This window comes from Phyllostomus discolor, chromosome 9 (assembly GCF_004126475.2).
Source record: "Phyllostomus discolor isolate MPI-MPIP mPhyDis1 chromosome 9, mPhyDis1.pri.v3, whole genome shotgun sequence".
Classification (NCBI taxonomy): Eukaryota; Metazoa; Chordata; class Mammalia; order Chiroptera; family Phyllostomidae; genus Phyllostomus; species Phyllostomus discolor.
The window spans coordinates 85,894,238-85,919,664 of NC_040911.2; the positions used below are offsets into that span (position 1 = coordinate 85,894,238).

General features: G+C 45.5%; 2 protein-coding genes and 1 non-coding gene across 4 annotated transcripts in view; 1 reads left to right on the forward strand and 2 right to left on the reverse strand.

Moving 5' to 3' along the window:
* Positions 1-2,543: 2,543 nt before the first annotated feature.
* On the reverse strand, positions 2,544-13,944 carry PXMP4 (peroxisomal membrane protein 4). Of its 2 annotated transcripts, XM_028524377.2 has the most exons (4): positions 13,733-13,940; positions 10,361-10,423; positions 7,025-7,223; positions 2,544-2,973 (listed from the first exon to the last, which is right to left on the reverse strand). In XM_028524377.2, the coding sequence occupies exons 1-4, from the start codon at positions 13,843-13,845 to the stop codon at positions 2,710-2,712; spliced, it is 639 nt and encodes a 212-aa protein (XP_028380178.1). In that variant the 5' UTR covers positions 13,846-13,940; the 3' UTR covers positions 2,544-2,709. The 2 variants fall into 2 exon arrangements, with proteins under 2 accessions (XP_028380178.1, XP_028380179.1); XM_028524378.2 differs by lacking the exon at positions 7,025-7,223 and having other exon boundaries at positions 2,719-2,973; positions 13,733-13,944.
* LOC114507172 lies at positions 6,400-6,531 on the reverse strand. Its single transcript, XR_003685442.1, has one exon. It is a non-coding gene; the product is annotated as a small nucleolar RNA SNORA51 (small nucleolar RNA).
* A 6,474-nt stretch (positions 13,945-20,418) lies between the features above and the next one.
* ZNF341 (zinc finger protein 341) overlaps positions 20,419-25,427 on the forward strand; it is a 48,787-nt gene continuing 43,778 nt past the window's right edge. The window contains exon 1 of the mRNA XM_028524954.2: positions 20,419-20,757. Within this exon, the coding sequence (XP_028380755.1) occupies positions 20,727-20,757 (31 nt within the window). The 5' untranslated portion in view covers positions 20,419-20,726. The remainder of the gene's footprint in view (positions 20,758-25,427) is intronic.

Below are 25,427 nucleotides of genomic sequence, written 5' to 3' on the forward strand. Positions count from 1 at the left end.
CAGAATGGTTAAGTCAGTTGCTCTAGAAAACAGCAAAACCACAACTGAGGCAAGACACTGGCTACAAAGCCTATATCCCCAGCCACCGTGTTAAATTATCTCTCAACCTGCTACACCAGAGGCCCATTTTAGTTTGGGTTCCCCCAGCAGCAGACCCCAAGACAAGGATTTGAGTACAAGTGGTTTATATGGGAAGTAGTCCCAGGAAGCACTGGCAGGAGCATGAGGAAGGGAGACAAAGAAAGGGGTGTTATCAAGCGAGTGACCACCGTGGACAACCGGAAGCTCAGTCCCACTGAGCCCTGGGAACCAGAGTGAAACATGCCTACTGGGTTAGGAGTATAGGAGTGTCTTCATCGGTCATTGGTTGAGAGCTGCTCCCTGGATGTGTTAATCCTCCAGCACTGCAGGGTGGCAAAGCAGTGGCAAGTGAGAGCCCTCAGGCAGAAAGATGAGGGGTGGCACTTGTAAAATTTGGCTGGTGTGCACTGAAGTTGTAAGCTAGAGGCGATATGGGCAGGGCACCCCCAGCATCTGTTATAAAACCTGCTTGCTGATAGCCACCCCCTTCCCTCCCCATAATTTTGGGATCTCATTCAGCCTCCACAGAGTGAACTAAGGAAGCTTCACGATCCCTTTCTCCAAGTTTGCAGTACAACATTGTGGCTGAGAATACAACTCCTAGAATCAGACCTAATTTCTCCTCTGTTACCTAACAGTTCTGTTTAATTTAGTCCCCTCATTTGTCACATGGGATAATGGTTGGCCCCATATCATCCCCTACTATCTTGTTACTCAAAGTGTGGCTCAGACCAGCAGTAGCAGCAGCAGCAGCAGCACCAGCACCTGGGAGTCTGTGAGGCCTGAAGAACATTTCAGACCCCACCCCAAACCCACTGAATCAGATTCTGCATTTTAATGAGATCTCCAGTGACTCATGAGCATGCTTCTACTAGGAACTGCTAAAATAAAAAAAGAGACTGAAGTATTCCCATTAGGCCAAGGGACTCCAATTAGTAGGTCATAGACCAAATTTTCCTGGAGACCTGATTGATTTGTCCAATTTGTTTTTTAAAAACCAGACTGGCACGCAAGTCTCCAGTTCACCGAGTCCCCATCAGTCCCTACTGGAAAGCACCCAGAACATAACCATTCATGTCATTGCCAGGCCCCTTTAGGCATTGAGTTTGTACCCCACTCTGGAACAGTTCCTGTAATTAGCTAACATTTGCATAGTTTAGCTTAGGTTTCTAAATTTAAAGTAAGGCACTGAGGTTCAGTGGATTGAGCACCGGCCCGCAAACCAAAAGGTTGCCAGTTTGATTCCTAGTCAGGGCACATGCCTGGGTTGCAGGCCAGGTCTCCAGTTGGGGGTGTGCGAGAGGCAACTGATTGATGTATCTCTCACACCTTCATGCTTCTTGCTCTTTCTTTCTCCCTCCCCCTCTCTCTAAAAACAGTACATAAATAAAATCTTTAAAGTAAGGCACTAAAAAACACATAGGTTTAGCAATCAGATAGATCTGGGTTCAAACCCTGATTGGGTGACCACAGTAGCTGTATACCTTGGGCAAATTACTTCCCTTCTCTGATTCTCAGTTTCCACATCTGTAGAATGAAAATCAAAATACAGACCTGCAACGCCATTGTATAGATTAAAAATAATATGTGTAAAGCACCCAGGAAGAAGTAGGAGTTCACCAAATGGAAGTGATTAGTAGTGGAAGCAGCAGCCGTGGTTACACAAGTCCAGCGTGGATACGGGGTACTATTACAATTATCCTCATTTGACAAGAAACCGAGGCTGTGAACCTCTGAGGCTTTAAGAAACTTCCTCAAAGTTACACAGTGGTGGAGTGGGGACTCAAAGCCATGTCCTCTAGCTCTAGATCTGCACTGTCCACTAGAATCTTCTGTGATAACAGACGAGTTCTGTATCTGTATAGTCCAATACAGTCGCCACTAGCCACATGTGGCTCCTTACTGAGCAAGCACCTCAGATGGGACTAGTCCAAATTGATATGTGCTGCAAGTACAAAACACACCCCTGATTCTGATGACTTAGTATAAGAAAAAAAAGAATGTAAAAGATCTCATTGGTTTTCATATTAATTTTATGTTGAAATGGTAATATTTTAGAAATTTGGGCTAAAATATATAATTAAGGTTCATCTTATCTGCTTCTTTCCACTTTTTTTCAATGTGGCTAGTAGAAAATTTTCAATTACATATATGACTGTCGCTGTGTTTCTATTGGACAGTGGCACTCTAGAGCTTCTCCAATAGAAAACCTGAGACAAAAAAATTCGTATTTTGTAAAAACGCATTTGCAAACCCCACTCCCACCAGCATAACAACAGCTGAAGAACATACCCACCAGAAAGAGATTTCAGGGCCCTCCTCTGAGCTCCATGGCCCCTGAGGCCCAGGTGGGGGCGCCTTGCCCTGGCCTCACAGAGGTTAGCAGCACAGCTGGGACCATGCCCAAGGCTCCTCCGCCTGATGCAGCCACTTGTTCCGCCATTCAAGAATACCTAATGGGATTTGAAAATCGGTGCTTTTGCTTTGGACAATGGAACCCTGGGATACTAGAAGTTAGAGTCTAAGAGCCATGATCTTGAGAAAGCAGGATCCTCTGGGAGATTTCACTCATGGACACCACCTAGAGCCTACTCCGGTAGAAGCCCTCATAAGCACTTCGGGGCTGCGTTACTTTGAGGGACGTCTCTTGTTGTAGATGAGGAAATCTGAGATGTCGTGCCACACATTGCTGTCCTCATACAAGTAAGTCATGGAGGACTGCAGCGAGGGCTGCAGTGTGGACCGGTGGTACTCGAAGAGCCACAGCACCAGCCCCCACATTACTGCGGTGAACAGTGGGAATGGGTCCCACTTAGGTTCAGGAATGTAGCCCTTCTCCACTCCCAGGCGGCACAGGGCAAACAGGAGGCGTGACAACAGGTACATGGTGATCTGCAAGGAGGGAGTGACAGGGGATTATGGGTGTGCACAGACACTGGGAACCCTCTGCCCACCCCCATGCATGGATTAGCTGGCCTTGCATACAAAGTTGGTATGCAGGCCTTGGCCAGGTAGCTCAGTTGATCAGAGTGTTGTACTAATACACCGAAGTTGCAGGTTCAATCCCCAGTCAGGGCACATACAAGAATCAACCAATTTATGAAAGCATAAATAACTGGAGCAACAAAAATCAATGTTTCTCTCTCTTTCTCCCCCTTTCCTTTCTCTCTCTAAAAAAGAAAACAAAACAAAAACAAAGTTGGTGTGCAAGATGATTTGAAGTGGTATCAGACATTTTAATATTATTATTTTATATCTTCATTATTTATTAACAGTTAAACAAATAGATATTTACATGGTTCAAAACTAAAAACCAACTTGACACCAAAAAGAAAACCATAAAGAAATTTGATAAACTGGATTTCATCAAATTAAAAAATAAATTGGTTGTGAAAGCTCATGTAAAAAGGCTGAAAAGAAAAGCCAGAGACTGGGAGAAAATATTTTAAAAAGTATCCAACAAAGACTAGTATCTGGGATATATTTTTAAAAAATTCAGCCCTGGCTGGTGTGGCTCAGTGAACCAAGTGCCGGCCTGCAAACCGGAAGGTTGCCTATTTGATTCCCAGTCGGGGCACATGTGTGGGTGGCAGGCCAGGCAGTGCCCCGCTTGGGTTGTGCGAGAGGCAGCCGATTGATGTATCTCACACACTGATGTTTCTCTTTCTTTCCCCCTCCCTTCCCCTCCCTCTAAAGAAAGAAAGAAATAAAATCTCCAAAAAAAATAAAAAACTCAAAACTCAACAGTAAAAATAAAATCCAATTAGAAAATGGGCAAAAGACATGAACAGATATTTCACTGAAGAGGTTATACAGACGGAAAACAAGCTCATGTAAAGCTGTTCAACGTCATTAGCCGTCAGAGAAATGCAAATTTAAAACCACAATGAGATGGCACTACACACATGTCAAAATGGCTAAAATAAAAGTGATAAACCAAATACTGGCTTGGATATGGAGGAACTCGATCACCTAATGTCTATTCCTGATGGGAATGTAAAATAGTACAGTCACTGAAGAAAACAGCTTGCCAGTTTCTTATAAAACTAAACATGCACATACCATCTGACCCAGCAATTGCACTCTTGGCATTTACCCCAGAGAAATGAAAACTAATGCTCACTCAAAAACTTGTACAAGAATGTTCTTAGCAACTGTATTCTAAGTAGCCAAAAGCTGGAAAAAATTCAGATGTCCTTCCAGGGGTGAATGTTTAAATGGGCTGTGGTACATCCATGCAATGGAATGCCACCCAGCAATAAAAAGAAATGAACTATTGACAGACACAGTAAATGGATGGATCTGCAGTGAATTATGGTGAGTGAAAAAAGCCAGTCTCCAAAGGTTACAACTGTCATGACTCTACTTATATAACATTGTTGGAATGACAACATTTTAGAAATGGAGGTCAGAAGAGTTGTCACCAGAGGTCAAGCAAAGGAAGTGAGGGGGAAAGAGATGGTGTGACTAGGATTCCCAGCCTTTGGAAATGAAATTTCTAACAAATATAAAACTGAGGAAATTTTCTCAAAATACAAAATGCTCATATCCACTGACTCCACAATTCCACATCTAGGAACTTTTAGACAGACGGACACATGTGCAAGAAGACATCCAAACAAAGACGCAGACTGCATGTGTAATGGCAAGAGGCTACGGACCTCCTGAATATCCATCAGGAAAAGACTGGTAAGATCAGGCCAATCCGCCCAGCCAGGAGTGTAAAAATACACCTAAGAAATGAAGAGATAGCCAACCTATCAGATGCAGAGTTCAAAACACTGGTAATCAGGATGCTCAGATAAATGGTTGAGTATGGTCACAAAATAGAGGAAAAAGTGAAGGCTATGCAAAGTGAAATAAAGAAAAACAGACAGGGAACCAACAGCGAAGGCAAGGAAACTAGGACTCGAATCAATGATTTGAAGCAAAAGATAAACATTCTAACCAGAACAGAATGAAGAAACAAGAATTCAAAAAAATTAGGAGAGGCTGACAATTCTTTAAACAGAACAACTTTAAACATTCCAACATCAGAATCACAGGGATGCCAGAAAGAAAAGAGGAAGAGCAAGAAATTTAAAACTTATTTGAAACATAATGAAGGAGAACTTCCCCAATCTGGCAAAGGAAATAGACTTCCAGGAAGTCCAGAGAGTCCCAAACAAGTTGGACCCAAGGAAGCACACAGCAAGACACATCATCATTAAGTTACCCAACATTAAAGAGGAGGAGAGAATCTTAAAAGCAGCAAGAGAAAAGGAGACAGTTACCTACAAAGAAGTTCCCATAAGACTATCAGCTGATTTCTCAAAAGAAACCTTGCAGGCAAGAAGGGGCTGGAAAGAAGTATTCAAAGTCATGAAAGGCAAGGACCTACATCCAAGATTGCTCTATCCAGCAAAGCTATCATTTAGAATGGAAGGGCAGATAAAGTGCTTCTCAGATAAGGTCAAGTTAAAGGAGTTCATCATCACCAAGCCCTTATTATATGAAATGTTAAAGAGACTCATCTAAGAAAGAGAAGATGATCAAAATTATGAATAGTAAAATGACAACAAACTCATAACTATCAACAACTGAACCTAAGAAAACAAAAACAAAAACAAAAATGAACTAAGCAAACAATTAGAACAGGGACAGATTCACAGAAACAGAGATCACATGGAGGGTTATCGGGGGGAGGGGGAAGATTGGGAGAAAAGGTACAGGGAATAAGAAGCATAAATGGTAGGTACAAAATAGACAGGAGGAGGTTAAGAATAGTGTGGGAAATGGAGAAGCCAAAGAGCTTTTATATATGATCCATGGACATGAACTAAGGTGGGGGAATGGTGGTGAGAGGAAGGAACAGGGCGGAGGGGAATAAAGGGGAGAAAAAAATGGGACAATTGTAATAGCATAATCGATATATTTTCTAAAAAATAGAATTTTAACCCAGAAAAGGGACATGCAAGTCACAGAATTAAAGGCAATTCTTTTTTTTTAATTCTTTTTCTTTAATATTTTATTTATTTATTTTTAGAGAGGGAAGGGAGGGAGATAGAGAGAGAGAGAGAGAGAAACATCAATGTGCGGTTGCTGGGGGTTCTGGCCTGCAACCCAGGAATGTACCCTGGCTGGGAATTGAACCTGGGACACTTTGGTTCCCAGCCCACGCTCAATTCACTGAGCTACGCCAGCCAGGGAGCAATTCTTTAATAAGTTTTGTTTTATGAAAATCATACTCCAGGGTAATTTTTCTTTTTTTTTTCATTCCGCAGCAAAGTGGTTTTCTTTTTTTTTAACTTTTCTTTTTCTTTTTTTTTTACTTTTATTCCATGTCCCCCCATTCGTAATACAGACCAGGCAAAGGGCCTGGGCTGAGGTATATATGGGGTGGGTTTACTCTGCCTCCTCTTTCTGTACAGGCAGTGTAAGAATACAGCCTGTGGTAAGCACCAGGAGGCCTTAAATTTTTCTTTATTAATTTTTAGAGAGAGGTTAAGGGAGAGAGAAAGAGGGAGAGAAATATCTACCAGTTTCCTCTCGCACTCCCCCAACTGGGAGCTTGGTCAGCAACCTAGGCACGTGCCCTGACTAGGGGTTGATCCAGTGACCTTTGGGCTCACAGGCCAGAATTCAATCCACTGAGCCACACCAGGCAATGCCAAAGTGGTTTGCTTAAAAAAAAAATCTTTGCTCCAGAGAACAGTACACAATGGTGTTGGGGAACCTTAAAATCCAACAAGCTGCTTGATTTACACATGAGGAAACTGAGGGGGAAGTGACCTTCCCAAGGTCACAGAGGGACTGGTGAATCATAGCTCCCTAGACTTGGAACGGAGCCAAGAACTCATCTTCTTTGACCCCTCATACCTGACTTATACCCAACTCATACCTGAACCACAACCCACCCACCCCCAGCAACCCTCCCCGCCACGTCCCTGGGGAGGATCTTTACCTGGCTGTTGATATTATTGTTATCTCCAAACACCAGCAAGGCCCCAAAGAAGGCGGCCAGGAATGAGTGCACCTGGTAGGTCTTGCCCTGCACACGGGACTGCAGGGCACAGAGCCCCTTGTAGGCGAACACGAAGCGGGCCAGGTTAGAAGAGTGGGTATACGTGGCCTGCAGGATGGCCCGGAGCTTCTCTCGGAGGCTGCACAAACACAGGGAGGCCCCATGAGTGCAGATCCAGCCATTCAGAGGGCATCTACCTACTGCGCATGCAAAACTAAGCCAGGCAAGTTGCTCTGGGCTGATGCTCATTCAACCCAGGGCCTCTAACCTCCCTGTCCCAGGGGCTGCCGCCTCACTTGATTCAGGCCTTTACTCCATGCCACTTCCTCAGAGAGGCTTTCCCTGATCACCCTGCATAAAAGAATGCCCATCACATCTGTCCCCTTCACACTAGTTTTCTTTTCCTTCATGGGTCTTATTACCACTTGACATTTTTATGCTAAACAAGCAAATGTTTGCTTGTTTATTATCTCCCCCACTCCTGCTCCATCCTAGTGGAAGGTACCAGAAAGTAGTGTCTACAACTGACTTGTTCACCCTTAGGGCCCAGAACAGGGCCTGACACACAGTAGGTGCTCAATAAATTTTTTTTTGGAGCAAACGTGAAGAAATGAATGAATGAGGGAGTTAGTGTCTACATTGTGCTGTATCTGGGGCTACAATTCTGGGGGTGGGGGGAGATCTGCTTGCTGCCCTCATGAGGTTTATGATCTAAAGGGAGAGGGAAATGTAAATAATCACAAAGCAGGGGTCAAGCTGTGACCATGACAAGAGAGGATCCTGGGATCTGAAGGATGAAGACTCAATGGGGTCAAGAGGGAACAGGAACTGCTTCCCAGGCAGAGGGATCAGCAAAGGCCCTGAGGAGAAACAAAGAGTGGGGAGCAAAGGATCTGAAGAAACCTGAACAGAGGATGTGTGGGCAAAAGATGAAGGGGATGTCGGGTGGGAGGGGGGCCCTGCTAACTTCCGTCTTTGTCCTGAGAGAAGCAAACATTTAACTAGGGGAAGGAGTTGATTGATTCTTTAAAACCAAATCACTAGGCATTGTTTTTCTCTCACATCAATGTTCTTGTTCTCTCTCTTTCTCCCCACCCCCCTCTTCCTGTCTCTCTAAAAGCAATTTTAAAAAAAAGTCCTCGGGTGAGGATAAAAAATAAATTAAAAGAACAGTAAACCCAAGTGCCCTCGAAGCTAGATGAGGACCTTGGAGTGGGTCTACTAGGACCTGTGGAAATCTGCCAGGTGCGTGGGCATGGCCAGGAATCAGCTGGTTCTCACCCCATAGGAACACGGGAGTGTTGCCAGTTCTAAGACAAGTTAGATCTCCCGGTTTTTAAGTGTTAACACTAATCCTGCCTTTAAATTGTTTCTAGAATCTGACTACTACTCCTAAACCCCCACTGCCACCACGAAAGTCTAAGTCACCAGTGTTGCTCACCTGGATTATTGCCACAGCCTCCTATTTTACACCTACTACTGCCCTTGGCACCCACCCCGACCTGTAATAATCTGGCAGCAAACTCTTCACTCTCATACTGTTAAAAGATAAATCAAATAGAAGCACATCCCTGCAAAAACTCTTACAATTTCCTTTTTTGCTTAAAAGAAAAAAGCCCAAATCCTCTCTCAAGTAGGGCAGGATGGGCCCAGCTTACCCCGTGACCTTCCTCTTTTTTCTCTCCCCTTCAATCCCTCTGCTCCAGCCTCCTCAAACTCACCAGGCATGATCCCACCTCAGGGCTTTTTTTTTTTTTTTTTTTAATTTTATTTATTTATTTTTAGAGAGAAGGGAAGGGAGGTGGAAAGAGAGGGTGAGAAATGTCAATGTGTGGTTGACTCTCATGTGGCCCCCACTGGGGACCTGGCCCACAACCCAGGCATGTGCCCTGACTGTGAATTGAACCAAAGACCCTTTGGTTCACAGCCCGAGCTCAATCCACTGAGTGACACCAGCCAGAGCCCTGGCTATTCCCTTGGGCTGAAACACTCTTTCCCCTAATACCCACTTGGCCAACTCTTTCATCTCCTTAAAGTCTTCACTCGAATGTCACTTTCTCACTGAGGCCTTCCTTATTTAATTCTGCAGCCTGCTCCTCCTCCAGCACTCCTGATCCCCTTTCCCTTCCCTTGCTCTAATTTTTCTTTCCCACAGTCTGCATCACCTTTTAACATATACTGTCCTTATTTTTTATATTTTTTTGTCTGCCACCCCCTGCTAGCATGCAAGCTCCATGAGGGCAGTGATTACTGTTTGCTTTGTTCACTGCTGTATCCTGGCACCTAAAACAGTGTCTGGCCAGACACTGTATATGCTCAGTAAATATCTACTGAATGAATGACTGAGCTCCATGTTTTTAAGAAAACAATTCGGAGCCCTGGCTGGCATAGCTCAGTGGATTAAGCGCGGGCTGGGAACCAAAGTGTCCCAGGTTCGATTCCCAGCCAGGGTACATACCTGGGTTGCAGGCCAGAACCCCCAGCAACCGCACATTGATCTCTCTCTCTCTCTCTCTCTCTCTCTCCCCCTCCCTTCCCTCTCTAAAAAAATAAATAAATAAAATCTTTTTAAAAAAAAAGAAAAGAAAAGAAAACAATTCGGGGACAAAAACCAAAACAAACAAAAATAAAATTACAAAGTGAAAGCACAAAAAGAGAAAATCTTGAAGCTGGATTTGGCCAGAAGGTTTCCATGTATGAGTCTTACAAGCTCCAGGTGAGACTACTTTAAAAACTGATCACAAGGTGGTTTCTGAGAAGTGCCCTTAGGGAAGACATGACAGGTCAGAGGAGGGCCAAGAAGTGTGAGCAAAGAAGGGAGGTCATAGGTGGTTTTCTGAGAATGTGATCCTCAGAGAATGGGTATGGTTTGCTAAAAGGGAAATAAAGTTGGGGTAGAAAAGGAAAAGGTAGTCCTGGCACAGGGTTCTGCAGGAGAAAATGTGTGGAGGTAGAAACACACGTGGCATGTACATGAAATGACAGCAAGTTCTGTGCGCCAAAGGCACCTCAGGGTGAACATGGGGGAATAGGGTAGGGATGCAGCTGAGGCTAAATTGCAGGGGGCCTTAAAGGCCACACCTGGAAACTGGGCTTCTCTGGGGGTGTTGGGAGCCAGTAGAGTTTTCCGGCAGAGGTAACAGAATCAGAGCTGTACTTTAGGAGGTGTCCGTTGGGACAGGCTAGACCCAGCTAGGAAGCTACTGCAACAGCCCTGACACTGAGGGCTGACCACATTCTCTCCCAGCCTGAGGGGTGTGCAGAGGGGGTGGGTACCTGCCACTCCGAAAGAGAAAGGTCATGACCAGTGCATGAGGGGCCCGGATTTTGGCTCCATAGCTGTGGAAGCAAAAAGAAAACAGTTACTATAGCATTACTGTATCAGTTTTTTTCTGGACTATCTCTTTGACCCTTTATCCCCACCCCATCCCAAATTCTAACATCATTTTGGGACAGGAACTAATGCTAGCTTTTGAGTTAGATCTACGTTCAAAGTGAGTCGTAGAAAGGACACAGTATTTGGTGTCAAAGTCCTGCCACATTTTGCTGTATAAACTTGGAAAAATCATTTAACCTCTCTGGCCTGCTCTCTTCCCATCAGTAAAAGTAATTTTCCATTTCAGAGTTGCCTCTGGCAGGTAGGGACATAGCACCTGTAAAAGTTCCTAGTTCAACCAATGTTAATGTCTCTTTCTTTCTTGTTCTTTTTTACTGGACTCCCTTCTCCCCCCATCGAGTTCTCCAGCTGCCAGGCTCTGATCTAACCGGGTTACCAGGTCTAAAAATCCATGGCAGCCTCCTTGAAACAATGGTCACAAGCCATATATTGTTGTCATATGAGTATCTGTGAATGTTCACTGCAGGCTTGTTTGAAATAGCAAAAGACTGGAAGCAAACCAGTCTCTCCACAGGGGGTGGGTTATTGGGTAAATAAATAATGGTCCCTTCCTTCAGTGGAATATTAAGCAGCAGGAAAAGAGTGAGGTGGCTTTATGTGCGCTCCAGGGTTCACTAGAGCAAGGTATGTAAAACTGTGTAAAAACAAGGAAATTCTTCTATAAATCTATAAGTATTTCGAAATAAAACTTGTTTAAAAGATGTGGGAGGGGCCCTGGCTGGTGTGGCTCAGTGAACAAAGAAGCCATTAGGCTCCTCCAGGTGACCAGAAGTAAAAGGACCTTTCCTTATACCCCGGACACAAGCAGAACAGTGCCCCCAACTCCCCACACCTGCCAGGACCCCTTCCCAATCTTCAAACTCAGGGAGAACTGGTTACTATTGTTCACAGGATTACTCTGTATCCTGAAAAAAGGGATACTCTGGATTTAAAAAGACTTAAAGGATATTGTAGAATTGTACACCTGAAACCTATATAATTTTACCAACCAATGTCACTCCAATAAATTCAATAAAAAAAATAATAAAGGACTTAAAGGACATGATGACAGATGCAATGTAATGTCCCGGAGGATCCTGGTCTGGACAAACTAGCTGCAGAGAACATTTGGGGGACAACTGGGACAATTTGACTATTGACTGGACAGTAGTCAATATTACAGGATTAATATTAATTCATTAAATGTAATCACGGTAATTTAGCCATATAAGAAAATGTTTTTATTTGTAGAGATGTACCCTGAAATATTCAGGAGTGGACCATGAAAATGAGTTAAACTGTACAAAGTTCACATGTCTTAGTCACCCAGGTGCCTCTCTAAATAGAGGGCATATTCTTTTCCACCTCCAGGCTTTTATTCAAACCATTCCTTCCACCTGGGATGCCCTCCTCCCTCTGGCAAACTCCAACTCAGCCTTCAAAATATCACCATCAGCTCTTCTGTACAGCACTCCTGACCACCTGGTACTGCCATGACAGTTCAGTGGTCAGTCTGCCCCGGGACTCCAGATCCTTACACATGGGCACGGTGTCTTAGCACTAAGCAGTAATGGGATCACTGCTTAGAGAACCCCCGTATAGGTGAGTTTGTTTCCACTTTACAGAGGAGGAACCTGAGGCCAGCAGAGATGAAGGGCACCCAGCACGGAAATGAAGGAACTGGGATTTGAGCCCAAGTGCTTGACCTTAGCAAGTACCTGTCCCCGGGGCTGAGGAGGTTCCTGAGATCATGGAAAGAGTTGGGTGAGAACAGGTGTACAAAGCCAGCATTGGGCAATGCCCGCTGGCACCAGGACCTGTGTGATTCCTGTTCCATCCTGCTTTGTCCTGTGAATAGCTTGGCAAAGGGAAACATGTTATCTCGGGGACTATTCTACCCTAGTTATACCAAGGCATGGCGGAGTATCCTCTGGCCAGACTCAGCAGGAATCAACTTCTGCCTGAAACTCTGGGTGCCCATGAAAGCCAAGAGCTTAGTGTTGAGGTCAGTCATCCCTGGGTTTGAATCCTGGCTCAGAACCTGACCAAGTAACATAATCATGAGCAAGGAGTTCACCTTTCTGAGCCACAGTCTTCTCATCTGGAAAATGGGAATAGTGGCAATTCTTACCTTGCACACTTCTTCATTCATTCAGCAAGTATTTGAAAGCCTACTGTGTACAAGTTACTAGGAATACACCAAAGAACAAAGCAAATAAAAATTTCTGTCCCCATGAAGCTCACTTTCTAGTGAGAGACAGAATATAAAAACAGGATAAATGAAGGGGGTGCGGGAGGTGGAGGAGGGTAAGGGAGGATAAAATGGTGATGAATGGAGACTTGACTTGGCACAGTGAACACACAATACAGTGTACAGATGATGTTTTGTGGAATTGTGCACCTAAAACCTGTACAATTTTATTAACCAGTGTCACCCCCATACATAAAAAATAAAAACAGGATACATGAGTGAACTACTTAGTGTCAGATGGTGACAAGTACTATGGAGAAAAATTAAGTAGGGAAGAAGGTGGGGAGCTCAGGGATGGTCTCATTGAGAGGTGACACAAACAGAGGCCTGAAAAAGATGAGAAGAGTGACCCAAGCAGAATCCTTGCGAATATAACAATAATGGCAGACAACAGTCATACATATATATCAGGCACTGCGCTAGGCATCACGCACTTACTGACTTAATTCTCTGCCAGTGTATTGTTATCACTCTCATTATAGAAACTGAGACTTAGAGGGGCTAAATGACTTGCAAGGTCACACAGGCAGGTGGCACCAGCATTCAAACTGAGGTAGCCCCTGTCCCTTATCACCATCCAAGCTGCCACTAGTATGCCAATTACAGGAGGGCAGAGATCTTTGTTCGGTTTGTTTTCTGTTGCATCCCCAGTTCTGGCACAGTAGGCTCTCAATACACGATAGCTGTTATGCATGCGGTTTTAAAGGAGGCCGAGTACCCCTCCAGGTACCAGGCTGGAGAAATGACCAAAGGAGGGACACAGAGACTGGCATGAGAAGTGGTCAAGGAAAGAGGACCAGATTGCAAAGTACGAAGGTCTCAGAAAAAGCGTAGTGAAAGCCGCGGCCCAGAAGGCGCTCGAGACCCAAAATCCAGCGCCCACTGCACAGAGGGTGGACACCGAGACCTAGAGACCATCGGCTGCTCAAGGGCACACCGCGCAGCTGCGCCAGGCCGGGAATACACGCCCCTGACCCCAGCTAGGCCCCTCCCTCAACCCGGACCCTATCACCCCACTCACACAGCCCCGTTCCGGAAGCCTTTAAGCGCCGCCAACGCCGCGTGGTAGCGGCGCTTGCGCAGCAGAATGTTGACGGCCAGGAGTAGACCCTGCAGTTGCGACGGAGCTGCCATAGCAAGGGTATAGCGCAGGGGCGGAATACTGAAACCAAGACCGACGTGCCTTGCTTGACAGTCCCTGTTCAGGCTGCACCGCCCTCAGCTTCTGACACTCCGAGCCGCGCCCCCGCATCTTTACGACTATAGGCTTTTTATTCTGTCACTCATACATGAGAAGCCAACCAAAGGGCACACTTACCTCAAGGGACTGCGACGCACTCTCTCCTGAATAGAGTTCTGATTGGAAGAGGAGAGCTTGTAACCAATTACAGTGGGCTCTGCCCAATTCTACCTAAGGAAAGTCAGAATCACACACCTGGATCTGTCCAATCAGAAAGCATGTTTTCGTCGTGTTTGGAACGAAACACAACGAAATTTAGGGTCACCTAAACATCCAAAATTTCCCGAAAGAGGGGCCGCCCTTCTTAGAGCTGGGATGGTGACCCTGGAAGGAGATAGCTTTACCCAGAACAGTTTTGGTTGGGTAAACAGTGATAATAGCGATCTCCTCTGAGCATAGATCACTTGACACCGTCAATGTTTTCAATTTATCCTTAAAATATCCAAACTCCTTCCCATGGCCCACAAGACAAGACTCTATAATCTGGCCCCTGCTTCCCCATCGAAACTCATGTCGGGCCACTTGTCCCCTCATTCATTCCTCTCCAGCCAAACTGGCCTCCTTGCTGTTCCTTGAGCATTCCAAGGAAGTTCCAGCCTCAGTGCCTTTGCAGTTGCTATCTCCCCGGATGATATGCATAACTCCCAGTTCTTTCCATGGCTGGCTCTTTCTCAGCCTTCAAGTTTCAGGTCAAATTCCACCTCCTCGAGGAGGCCTTCCTAAATATTCCATTTAAGTGGCACTTGGTTAGAGCGGACGCAACCTGCAAACGGAAAGGTCGTGGATTCAATTTCCGATCAGGGAACATGCCTGGGTTCAAGGTTCGGTCCCTGGTCGGGATGCCTATGGAAGGCAATTCATCGATGTTTCTCTCTCTGACTTATTGTACTCTTTTATTTTCTTCATAGAACTTTAACTCTTTGAAATTATTTGTCACATGTTCATTATCCATTGCCCCTAACAGAATGTAAATTCCATGAAGACAGAAACCTTTTCTGTTTTGTTTTCTACTCTAACCTTGGCAATTAGCACATGGTAGGTGCCCAGTACATGTTTGTCAAAGTAATATAGTTTGGGTTGTCGTCTCCAAGAGTATTAATAAGTGGCATCTATGTATGATGGCATTCTGTAGATTCGTGATTGGATAACAGCTAGGCATTGAGTGGTAGTATTTGAACCATGTGGTATTGTCACTGGAAGAATGAGTGTTCTGAGGTCCCCGCTTCTTGTCCTCTTGACAGAAGGAATTCAGACGCCAGACACAGATAGCAAAGCAGGCACCAGTTTATTAGCAACAGGAAAATACACTTGGAAGATTTTCAAGCAGTTGACTCATACCCAACTGAATGCCCTGCTGGGCTACAAGCTTAGGGTTTTTAGGTTTGCTCGAACTTTCCACCAGCCTCCTGGCTCCTCCTCTCCTGCTGGTTTGTTCCTGCCAAACACATGGGCACATCTCTGCCAACAGGGGGTGGTCGTATGCCTGTGCTGTTCAGGTTCTGCGGCCGTGTACATGTTCTTTTTTATCATTTTTACCCTTTACGTATAGTGTCCCCAGTAGAAGGTCCTATACTGGTTATTACCTTAGTTAGTCCATCTGTGCATGCTTCTCACGGATGTGTAATTGTCCTAGATTGTATCAGGAACTTGAAAATCATGTCCAACCCTCTGGTTATTAGCTAATGGTTCCCCATTTACCCCTTCACCCAGCTTACGCCTAGCTAGCTACCTACCCTAACAGTATTTATCTCTGATACTAGTGCCCAGATCAGTGTCATGTGATGATGTCAGAGGTCAGTAAAAGTGAAATTATGCTGAGCTCATTTTATTGCTAAATGGATTTCCCCCCTCTTTCTTTTATCTCCTTTCTTTTCAATAATGGTAGACTGGTTAATTCAGGCAATCTTTCCTCTGAAAATAGTGGCATGTTAAATAAAATATAAAAATATCCTCTGAAAAAAAATATCCTCTGAAAAACACTGAAATGCTTAAAAGCCTGGGGAATGCCCAGGCCAATTATTGGTTGAAAGCTAATAACCAATTAACAGGAAGATGGGATTATTGGAGGTCCAACACTACTTATGACATAAGGGCATTTGCCAACATCAAACCTGTGGGTTTCAGTTTTTTTAACTATATAGGGCAAGAGAGACAGAACTGATAGTCCAGGGCCTGTGTGGGCCAAGGCGGGGAGCCTTATAGAAAAACCTCTTCACATTAAGCTGAGACACCAAAGTGTTTCAATCTCAAGTTTCATGTGATCTGAACCTACTGTATTCCTCACACTACTACCCAAGTTAAGTTCAGAAAAGGTTGCCTTGGTGCTGAGAAGAACAGTTGAAGGAGAAGGAAAGGGATTTTTTTTTTAAAGCTCTTCCTCGGGGAAGTTGTAACCATTATATGTCATTTCACACCCTAGGGAGTAGAGCCTGGTAGCCCAAGAAATCTCAAGCCATGAACTGGGGAACCTGGTATGAGGTGATAAGTGACTGGAAGTGGCCCCAAACCTTTGGCAAAAGCAAACACAAAATCTCTCTGAAGAAGGGCACATCTATCTTTGACTTAAGGGAACCACCACAAATAATTTTTCAAGGTGATGATCATCAGCAGACAGAGAAAACCAGGCACCCAAGACTTCATAAAGAAGAAAAACCAAACACAAGAGATGGGAAGAACGGACTGATACAGACCTCAGGTATTATAACTCACAGACACAGATTTTTAAAAATTGTACCCACAACATTTAAAGCTAGAAAATAGCTACATAGAACAAAAAATGATTTTAAAACATGGAAAAATTGAGAAGGAACCAAACAGAAGTTCTAGAAATATCACTTAATAGTCTCATGAAAAATCAGTCACCAAGCCCCTGACATATGGCCCAGTGTCAGAAGAGGGTGTTTGGAAACTCTGGATCAGCAAGCTCTTCCTGGATGCTATCTTTTGCCAAACACTTCTCATGGTGATAAATGTTTCTTCCCTCAGGGAGCCGGGGGAAAACAGTAGCCACATGGGAACACTTATTCCTTAAAGTCCCTTTGTAATTGTACTTAACTCTGAGTTCCTCAGGGCAAGACTTTTTTATTCACCTTACCCAAATAATCACATTTATTTATTTAACAAGCACTTTCAGAGTACTTGCCATGTTCCGGGAACTGTTTGCCAAGTGCTTTATTTCATTCTCACAGCAGCCCTATGAGGTAGGAATATAGTCATGCCCACGTAAAAACGGGAAACTGAGATGCAGAGAGGCAAAGTAACTTGCCCAAGATGATACAGCTAATAAGTCATGAAGCCAGGCCTGGAACCCAGATCTCCTGGCTCCAGAGTCTTTTATCTTTGTCACTGTCTTGATTTGCTAGGGCTTCCATAACAAAGTACCATGAAATGGGTGGCTTAGGCTACAAACATTTATTTTCTCACAATAAAGGCTCAAAACCCAAGATCAGGGTGTTTGGAAATTTAGTTCCTTGTGAGGCCTCTCTCTTCACTTTCAGCTGGTTAGCTTCTCACCGTGTCCACAAATGGTCGCCCTTCAGTCTATGCTGTCAAATCTTCTAAGGATACCAGTCAGATTAGGGTCCACCTATATGACCTCATTTAATATTAATTACCTTTTTAAAGGCCCTATCACCCAATATTATCACATTCTGAGGTACTAGGGTATCAACACATAGAATGTCAACATATGAATTCTGGGGACATTATTCAGCCTGTAACAACCATCATTACTTATTCCAAGAGTCTCAAAGTTATGATTGGATTTGGTTCAGTGTCAATCAGCTGGCCCTGAGGGAATGGGACATAGCACAGAGAGACTTTAGTGGAGTAAGAGATGGAGGTAAGGAGCTGAAAGTTTGAAACAGGGGAAACCTGACTGGGGAACCTGCTGGAGAACCTCCCTAAAAGCTCATTCAGTTGTTCCATTAGTCAGGTAGTCAGTCAACAAACATTTCCTAGGTTACCTCTGTGCCAGGATGTCAGTTCCAACCAGAATGGATGAAGCACCTCTCCTGCTCAGAGGGCTCTCTATTGAGGGGGTAGAGAAAAGGTAAACTTCGAAGGGCTAAAGATTAGCACATGACAGGGGAAGTAGCAAGTGCTGTGAGAAACTAGAATAGCGAGGGAGGGTTGGGATCTCATCCAGGGAACTCAGGGAAAGCTTCTTAGAGGAGATAAGAAGTCAAGGTTCTATTGTTCCAACAAGGGTGGAAGACGGGCATTTTTAAAAAAGATTTTATTTATTATTTATTTTTAATGAGAGGGAAAGGGAGGGAGAGAGGGAGAGAAACCCTGATATGCAAGAGAAACATCAATTGGTTGCCTCTTACACGCCCCTAACCAGGGACCTGGCCTGCAACCCAGACATGTGCCCTGACCAGGAAACTGGCACTCCATCCACTGAGCCACACCAGCCAGGTCAAGATGGGCACTTCAGTAAGAGAGAACTGCAAGTGCAAAGACCTGAAGAGCAAATAAAAATCAGATATTTGTACATGCACCTGGATATATAAAAATACATGGGAAGCTTCCAGGGTTTATACTGGTAGAATCTTGTATAGTCTAGTGCCTCTCAATGGCCCTATTTATCTCTCCTTCTTCATGCCCCTGTACCCATACCTCTTTTTACAGGCCCTGGAGTCCTTTCATTTTTAACATAGGGCCTTTGCACTTGCCCAAGATGATACAACTAATAAGCTCTGCCTTTCTTGTTCCCTTTTCTCCATCCACCTCCTCAGAGAGGCCATCCCTAACCACCCTTTCTAAAGGAGGCTCTTTCCTCCCAGGAAAAAAAAAAATTAAAAGTCATAGAACATCTCTCCTTTTTTTTTTCTTGTTTACAGCCCATCTCACCTGCTGAACTATGACTCCATGAAGGCAAAGATTTTTATGTTTTTGTTCTTGGCTGTGTCCTCAACATATAGAATAGTGTATAGCACAGAATAGGTACTGAATATTTTTTAAATATTTTATTTTATTTATTTTTAGACAGCAAGGAAGGGAGGGAGAAACCAACCAGGACTGAATATTTTTTAAATTAATTAAATGAATATGAATGTACTAATACATTACTTCAATGACTTTTTTAAAAAGTATAGTTATATTGAGAAACTCTTGCAGGGGAGAAGTGATGAGGGTATAAGGCCATTGAATCAATGCGGATGTTAAAGGAAAGACAGGGAGGAGGGAACACTGGCCTTACTCCTGCCAGAGAGGCAATGGGAAGGGTGGTTTAGGACTTGAGGTGGGACCTAAGTTTCCAAGGTTCCCAGAAAAGAGGGTGGGGTATGGAGTCTGGGAGAAGGGTGGGTTCTCTATGGGGGACATTTGCTCAGAGCTCATTGTGCAAGGTGGAGACTGGAAAGGGAAGGAGGTAGCAGGGGTGGGGTACAGTTGTATAGTGTTCAGGGCAAGATGGGGAGTTTCCTGGTAGAAATCGGCTTTGAGGCATGAGTAAGCAGAGGGTCTGTAAGGCAACTTGCCATGAACAGTGGCTGGTAGTGCTCCAGAAAGGCAGAGGAGCTTTGAACAAGTTTTTTGTTTTTGTTTTTTAACTTTTTGGAGTTTATATATTTATTTAGTGAATATGAGAAAATAAACATTGTGATTTTTATTATTGCTTTGGATGAGGCTAAAATATAATGAAAACATTTAGAGTCAAATCTGTGATACCCCAGTTGTAGGACAATTTGGCTCATGGGGGAAATCGTTACTGATGGCACGGCCCTCGTTCCTTCTCGCCCTACCCCCACACACTCCCCAACACCTTGTCGTCCAAGTGTACATCTTTGAAACTACTATCACACCTTGTAACTAAAGATTTCATGTTTGTGTGCTCCTGCCACCCCGAACTCCATGGGGAAGCACCTGTATATTCCCGGACCTATTGCAAGACTTGGTGTATAGTGAGTACTCGAGACCGGCTGGTGAAGCACAAAGATGAGAGATGGGTGTGTTTGACCAGGGTCTGAAGGATGTGCGGGAGGATCCCTGTGAGCTCTGAGTGGTCCTTCTATGAGGGAGCGCTGAAGGGTGCTGAAGCGGATATTGGGGGTTTATGAGACAGAAATGGGGTCCCCGAGAAGCAGGACTGGAGGTCTGTGTAAGAGGAAATGAAGATCCCCAAAAAGTGTAAATAAAGGCTTAAGCCATTGTTGACTCTTTGAGCTGATGAGGGATTGAGACCAGGCTGAGACGGGAGTCCCAGCCGGCCCCCAACAGGCAGAGCTGGGGCTCACTGTGGGAGGAGGGAGGGAGACGTCTAAGACAAGGATGGAACTCCGTGTCGCACAGTTGGGGCAGGGGTCCTGTGTTAATTGTAGGCCCTTGTGACGGAATTGGGTGAGGTGGGAAAAGGGGTTGCAAAAGTGGGGGAGTTGATGGGCAGTGGGAATAAGGTCCACGCTGCGGAGCTGAGGGGTCTCACGCGCCTTGAGTGTGTCTGTGTGTGCGAGAGAGAGGGAGGGAGACAGATATGGGGAGTCAGGTCCGCTGTGGTGGCGATGGGTCGGGGTGCAAAGTTGCAGGATTCAAATGAGGCGGGGATAAGGGTCCACACGCGCTGGTGACTGGATCCCCGAGGCGGAGCTGGGGAACCCGGGGATGTGGGGGGGGTCCCCACAGGCCACTGCCGGGTTTCCACGACTGAGGGCTCAGCGTCGGCTCCCGGGCGCCCCCTGGCGGCTCCGGCCTCGCCGCCGCCGCCGCCGCGGCTCCCACAATGCTCGCGTAGCCCGGCTTCAGCTCCCGTGGTGGCGGCGGCGGCGGCTCCAAGATGGCGCAGACGATCTTCGAGGCCCTGGAGGGTGAGAGACGGCGGTGCCGGGGGAAGCGGCTGTTCCGCGTTGCGCCCCCTCCCGCCGCGCCCTCGCAGCGCTGGGCTCAGGGCGCGCGGCGGCCGCGGGGCGTAGGGCGCCGGGGCCGGAACAGCCGGGGGAGGGGCGCGGGCGGGAACAGCCGCGGGAACCGAGGCCTGTCGGTGGGGTGGGGGCCACAACACCGAACGGCAGCGGAGAGGAGGCTCAGTGGTGGGGCGGGCCTCGGGACCGGAACAGCAGGGGAGAGAGAGCCCTGGGAGGGAGCACCGGGACCGGAACAGCCGGGGAGGGTTGGCCGGCGGGGAGGGGGCCTCGGACCGGAACAGCACCAGCTGCAGGCGGGCGCGGGAGGGCTCTTCTGGAGGGAACAGCCGGGGAGGGTGGGGCGGGCCAGCCCTGGAGCCGCGCGGAGAGCGGAGACCCCTGTTGCTGACGGTGGTGTTGGAGCTTCAGTGCGGCGGGAGGGCTTTGGGGGGACGGCGCCGCCAAGCCAGGCATTTTGACCACGAACTTGTATTGAGCGCCGATTTTGTGCCTCGTGCTGTGACATAGTCTCAAATTCAGACCTGGAAAGGGTAGTCACCACCTACGTGCAAGGCCGGGAATTGGTGCTTACAAAGCCAGCAAACATCAGTGGGCTAGTTTGTGCTCTGCCCTGGGGTGCAGAGTTTTATAAACTGAGACCAAGAAAGGATGGGTGCTAAAGGTGTGCTTGGCTGGGACATGATGATCCCAGACCCAAAACAGCAAACACAGGGCGCCAAATGATTGTCCTCTCCTCTGCAAGATCCTAAAATGGGCGTGGGCCTCAGGAGCAGTGAGTTGTGGGCTTTGGAGACAGCAAACACCGAGGGCCTGCTAGAAGTCGTGGAGGAAGCATCAGTGACTTCAGGGTCAGGGCGAATAATTGATGTTGGGGGGGAATCCACGGACCCATAGATATTCTTAGAGGGATGTGATAACATGAGTATACGTGTAATTAGAATACAGACTGAAAGTAGGCGGGACTAATGGTATGTGGTTGAGACCTTTGAGTGCTGCTCCTCCCCAGGAGATCTCAGTCATGTGCCTTCACTTCTTGGAGGATCAGAGTTCTCACCTTGAAATTGGGTGTAACCCTCCCCCCATTAGAAAGGTTCAGTTTCAGGAATATTCATTGAACCACGCAGTCCAGGTCTTACACTCTGGTGGGGGACAGATAAAAATGATAGAACTAGCAATTATAGAATAGTAGAAAAGACAAATAGTAAAAGAAAACCTTAGCTGGCTTTCGCTGCTATGATGATGATGGAATGTGGAGGGCCAGGGTTAGTGGTGATTCCCTCTGGGAGGCTAGTAGGATGGGGTGCAGCCTACTTTCTCTTTATGTCCCATGGGCTTCCTTGGGCTTTGAATTTTTACTTCAAAAAGGTGTTTGTATATTGAATGATGAAGAAAATAAAGGAAAAATCAGTTCTGAGGACAGTGTGATGTGTGCTAGGCTAGGGGAAGGGCAGCAGAACTGTGGGGATCTAGAGATGACCCAGGCAGTGGGAACTACATTTGCAAAACTCTGCGGGGGCGGGGGGGGGGGGAGGTCTTCTAGGACTCACAGAAGTTCATGTGGGTGAGCAGCTAGAGATGAGGCGTGTGAACTTTATCTGGGATTCAATGTGGAGATAAGAAAGGGTTTTCAGCAGGGGAGCAACACAATGTGATGTATGTTTTATAAAGTTCACCCTGGCTGCTCTGAGAACAGACGGGAGGGGGCCACAGTGACAGCAGGAAGGTGAACGAGATGACTGCAGTTGTCCTGATGAGAACTGATGACAGCATGGGCCAGGGGGACAGCTGTGGGGATGGAGAGAAAGTAGATCTGAATGATATTGGGGAGGCAGAATAGGCTAGAGTTGCTGAAGGACTAGAAATGCAGGGAGGGAGGGGTGATAGGTTGAGGGAAGAATCAAGGGGTGTCCCAGAGGCTATGGCTGGGTGGACTGTGGTGCCCTATTCTTATCAATGAGGATTACTGGAAGAGGAATAAACTTAGGAGTGGTGGTGACATATTTAGTTTGAGTTGTTTATTTTTATTTATTCAACTTTTTACTGATTTTAAAGAGAGGAAGGAGGAGAGAGAAAGAGAAACATTGATCTGTTGTTCCACTCATTTATGCATTTATTGGTTGATTCTTGTATGTGCCCTGACCAGGGATCAAACCTACAAAGTTGGCATATTGGGACAATGCTCTAACTATCTGAGCTACATGGGCAGGGAAGTTGGAGTTCAGTTTAGATAGGCAGCATTCTTTTAAAAAAAGACTTTAATTATTTATTTATTTTTAAAAGATTTTATTTATTTTTTAGAGAGGGAAGGGAAGGAGAAAGAGAGAGAGAGAGAAACATCAATGTGCGGTTGCTGGGGGTCATGGCCTGCAACCCAGGCATGTACCCTGACTGTGAATCGAACCTATGATACTTTGGTTCACAGCCTGCGCTCAATCCACTGAGCTATGTCAGCCAGGAAAAAAAGACTTTATTTTTTTAGAGCAGTTTTAGGTTCATAACAAAGTTGAAAACTAATGGACTTCTAGCCAAGATGGAGGCATAGATAGATACACTTTGCTTTATCTCACAACCAAAAGAAGGACAACAACAAATTTAAATACAAAAAACAACCAGAACTGCCAGAAAATCAAACTGTATGGAGGTCCAAGAACCAAGGAGGTGAAGAAATATTCATTCACACTGGAGGGGTGGAGGTGGGCAGCCAGTGCCAGGGGCACACACAGCAGGGTAACAACTGGAGGACTGGGCAGGCAAGGTGACAGCTGGTGGTCTCACATTTGTATGGGGATAAAGCAGGAGGAACAACTTAGGAGAGAGACAGACTGCACAACCCAGGGTTCCAGCATGGGAAAGGAAAGCCTCAAAACCTCTGTCTGTAAAAATCTGTTGGGGTTGCAGTGGGGGGAGAAACTCCTAGCCTCATAGGAGAGTTCACTGGGGAGACCCACAGGGTCCTAGAATGTACACAAACCCACCCACCGGGGAATCAGCATCAGAAAGGCCCAGTTTGCTTGTGGGTAGCAAGGGAAGTGACTGAAAGCTGGCTGAGAGCTGAGGAAGCAGCATTGTTGCCTTTTGGACCCCTCCCCTCCACACAGTGCCATAACACAGTGATGTGGGTTGCTCAGCCCTGGAAAATACCTAAGGCTATGCCCCTTACAACCTAACAGGTGCCCCAAGACAAAGAAATGTGGCCCAAATGAAAGAACAGGTCAAAACTCCAAAAAAAAGAACTAAGTGATGAAGAGATAGCCAGCCTATCAGATGCAGTGTTCAAAACACTGGTAATCAGGATATTCAGATAAATGGTTTAGTATGGTCACAAAATAGAGGAAAAAGTGAAGGCTATGCAAAGTGAAATAAAGAAAAATAGACAGGGAACCAACAGTGATGGGAAGGAAACTGGGACTCAAATCAACTGTTTGGAGCAGAAGGAAGAAATAAACATCTAGCCAGAACAGAATGAAGAAATAATAATTCAAAAAAATGAGGAGATGCTTAGGAACCTCTGGGGCAATTTAAACATTCCAACATCCAAACCATAGGGGTGCCAGAAAGAGAAGAAAAAGAATAAGCAATTTAAAACTTATTTGAATACATAATAAAGGAGAACTTCCCTAATCTGGCAAAGGAAATAGACTTCCAGGAAGTCCAGGAAGCCCAGAGAGTCCCAAACAAGCTGGACCCAAGGAAGCACACACCAAAGCACATCATAATTACATTACCCAAGATTAAAGGTAGAGAATCTTAAAAGCAGCAATAGAAAAGGAGATAGTTACCTACAAAGGAGTTCTAAAAGTATCAGCCGATTTCTCAAAAGATACCTTGCAGGCAAGAAGGGACTGGAGAGAAAGTCATGAAAAGCAAGGACCTACATCCAAGATTGCTCTATTCAGCAAAACTATCATTTAGGATGAAGGGCAGATAAAGTGCTTCCCAGATAAGGTCAAGTTAAAGGAGTTCATCATCACCAAGCCCTTATTATATAAAATATTAAAGGGATTTATCTAAGAAAAAGATCAAACATATGAATAGTACCCTGGCTGGTGTGGCTCAGTGGATTGAGTGCTGGCCTACAAACCAAAGAATCACCTATTAGATTCCCAGTCAAAGGCACCTGCGTGGGTTGTAGGCCAGGTCCCCAATAGGGGGTGCATGAGAGGCAACCACCCACTGATGTTTCTCTCCCTCCCTTTCTCCCTCCTTTCCCCTCTATAAAAATAAATTAATTGAAAAATTAATAAGTGATTTAAAAATAAAAAATATGAACAGTAAAATGGCAACAAACTCACAACTATCAACAACTGAGCCTAAAAAATTTAAAACAAACTAAGCACATAACTAGAACAGGAATAGAATCTCAGAAATGGAGATCATGTGGAGGTTATTAGCAGGGAGGTGGAGTGGGGAGAATGGAGTAAAAGGTACAGAGAATAAGAAATATAAATGGTAGGTACAAAATAGGCAGGGGGAGGTTAACAATAGTGTAGGAAATGGAGAAGCTAAAGAACTTATATGTATGACCCATGGACATGAATTAAGGCAGGGAATGCCAGTGGGAGGGGGTTTAGGGTGGAATGGAATAAAGGGGAGAAAAAAATGGGATGACTGTA

What these genes read in the sequence shown, in the direction of transcription:
- PXMP4 (XM_028524377.2), bottom strand. Translation starts at nt 13,845, where the DNA reads ATGGCAGCTCCGTCGCAACTGCAGGGTCTACTCCTGGCCGTCAACATT. An exon ending in TTTCTCTTTCGGAGTGGCAG is followed by an intron (nt 7,224 to 10,360) that starts GTACCCACCCCC and finishes GTGTTTGTGCAG; the next exon opens with CCTCCGAGAGAAGCTCCGGG. An exon ending in ACAATAATATCAACAGCCAG is followed by an intron (nt 2,974 to 7,024) that starts GTAAAGATCCTC and finishes CCCTCCTTGCAG; the next exon opens with ATCACCATGTACCTGTTGTC.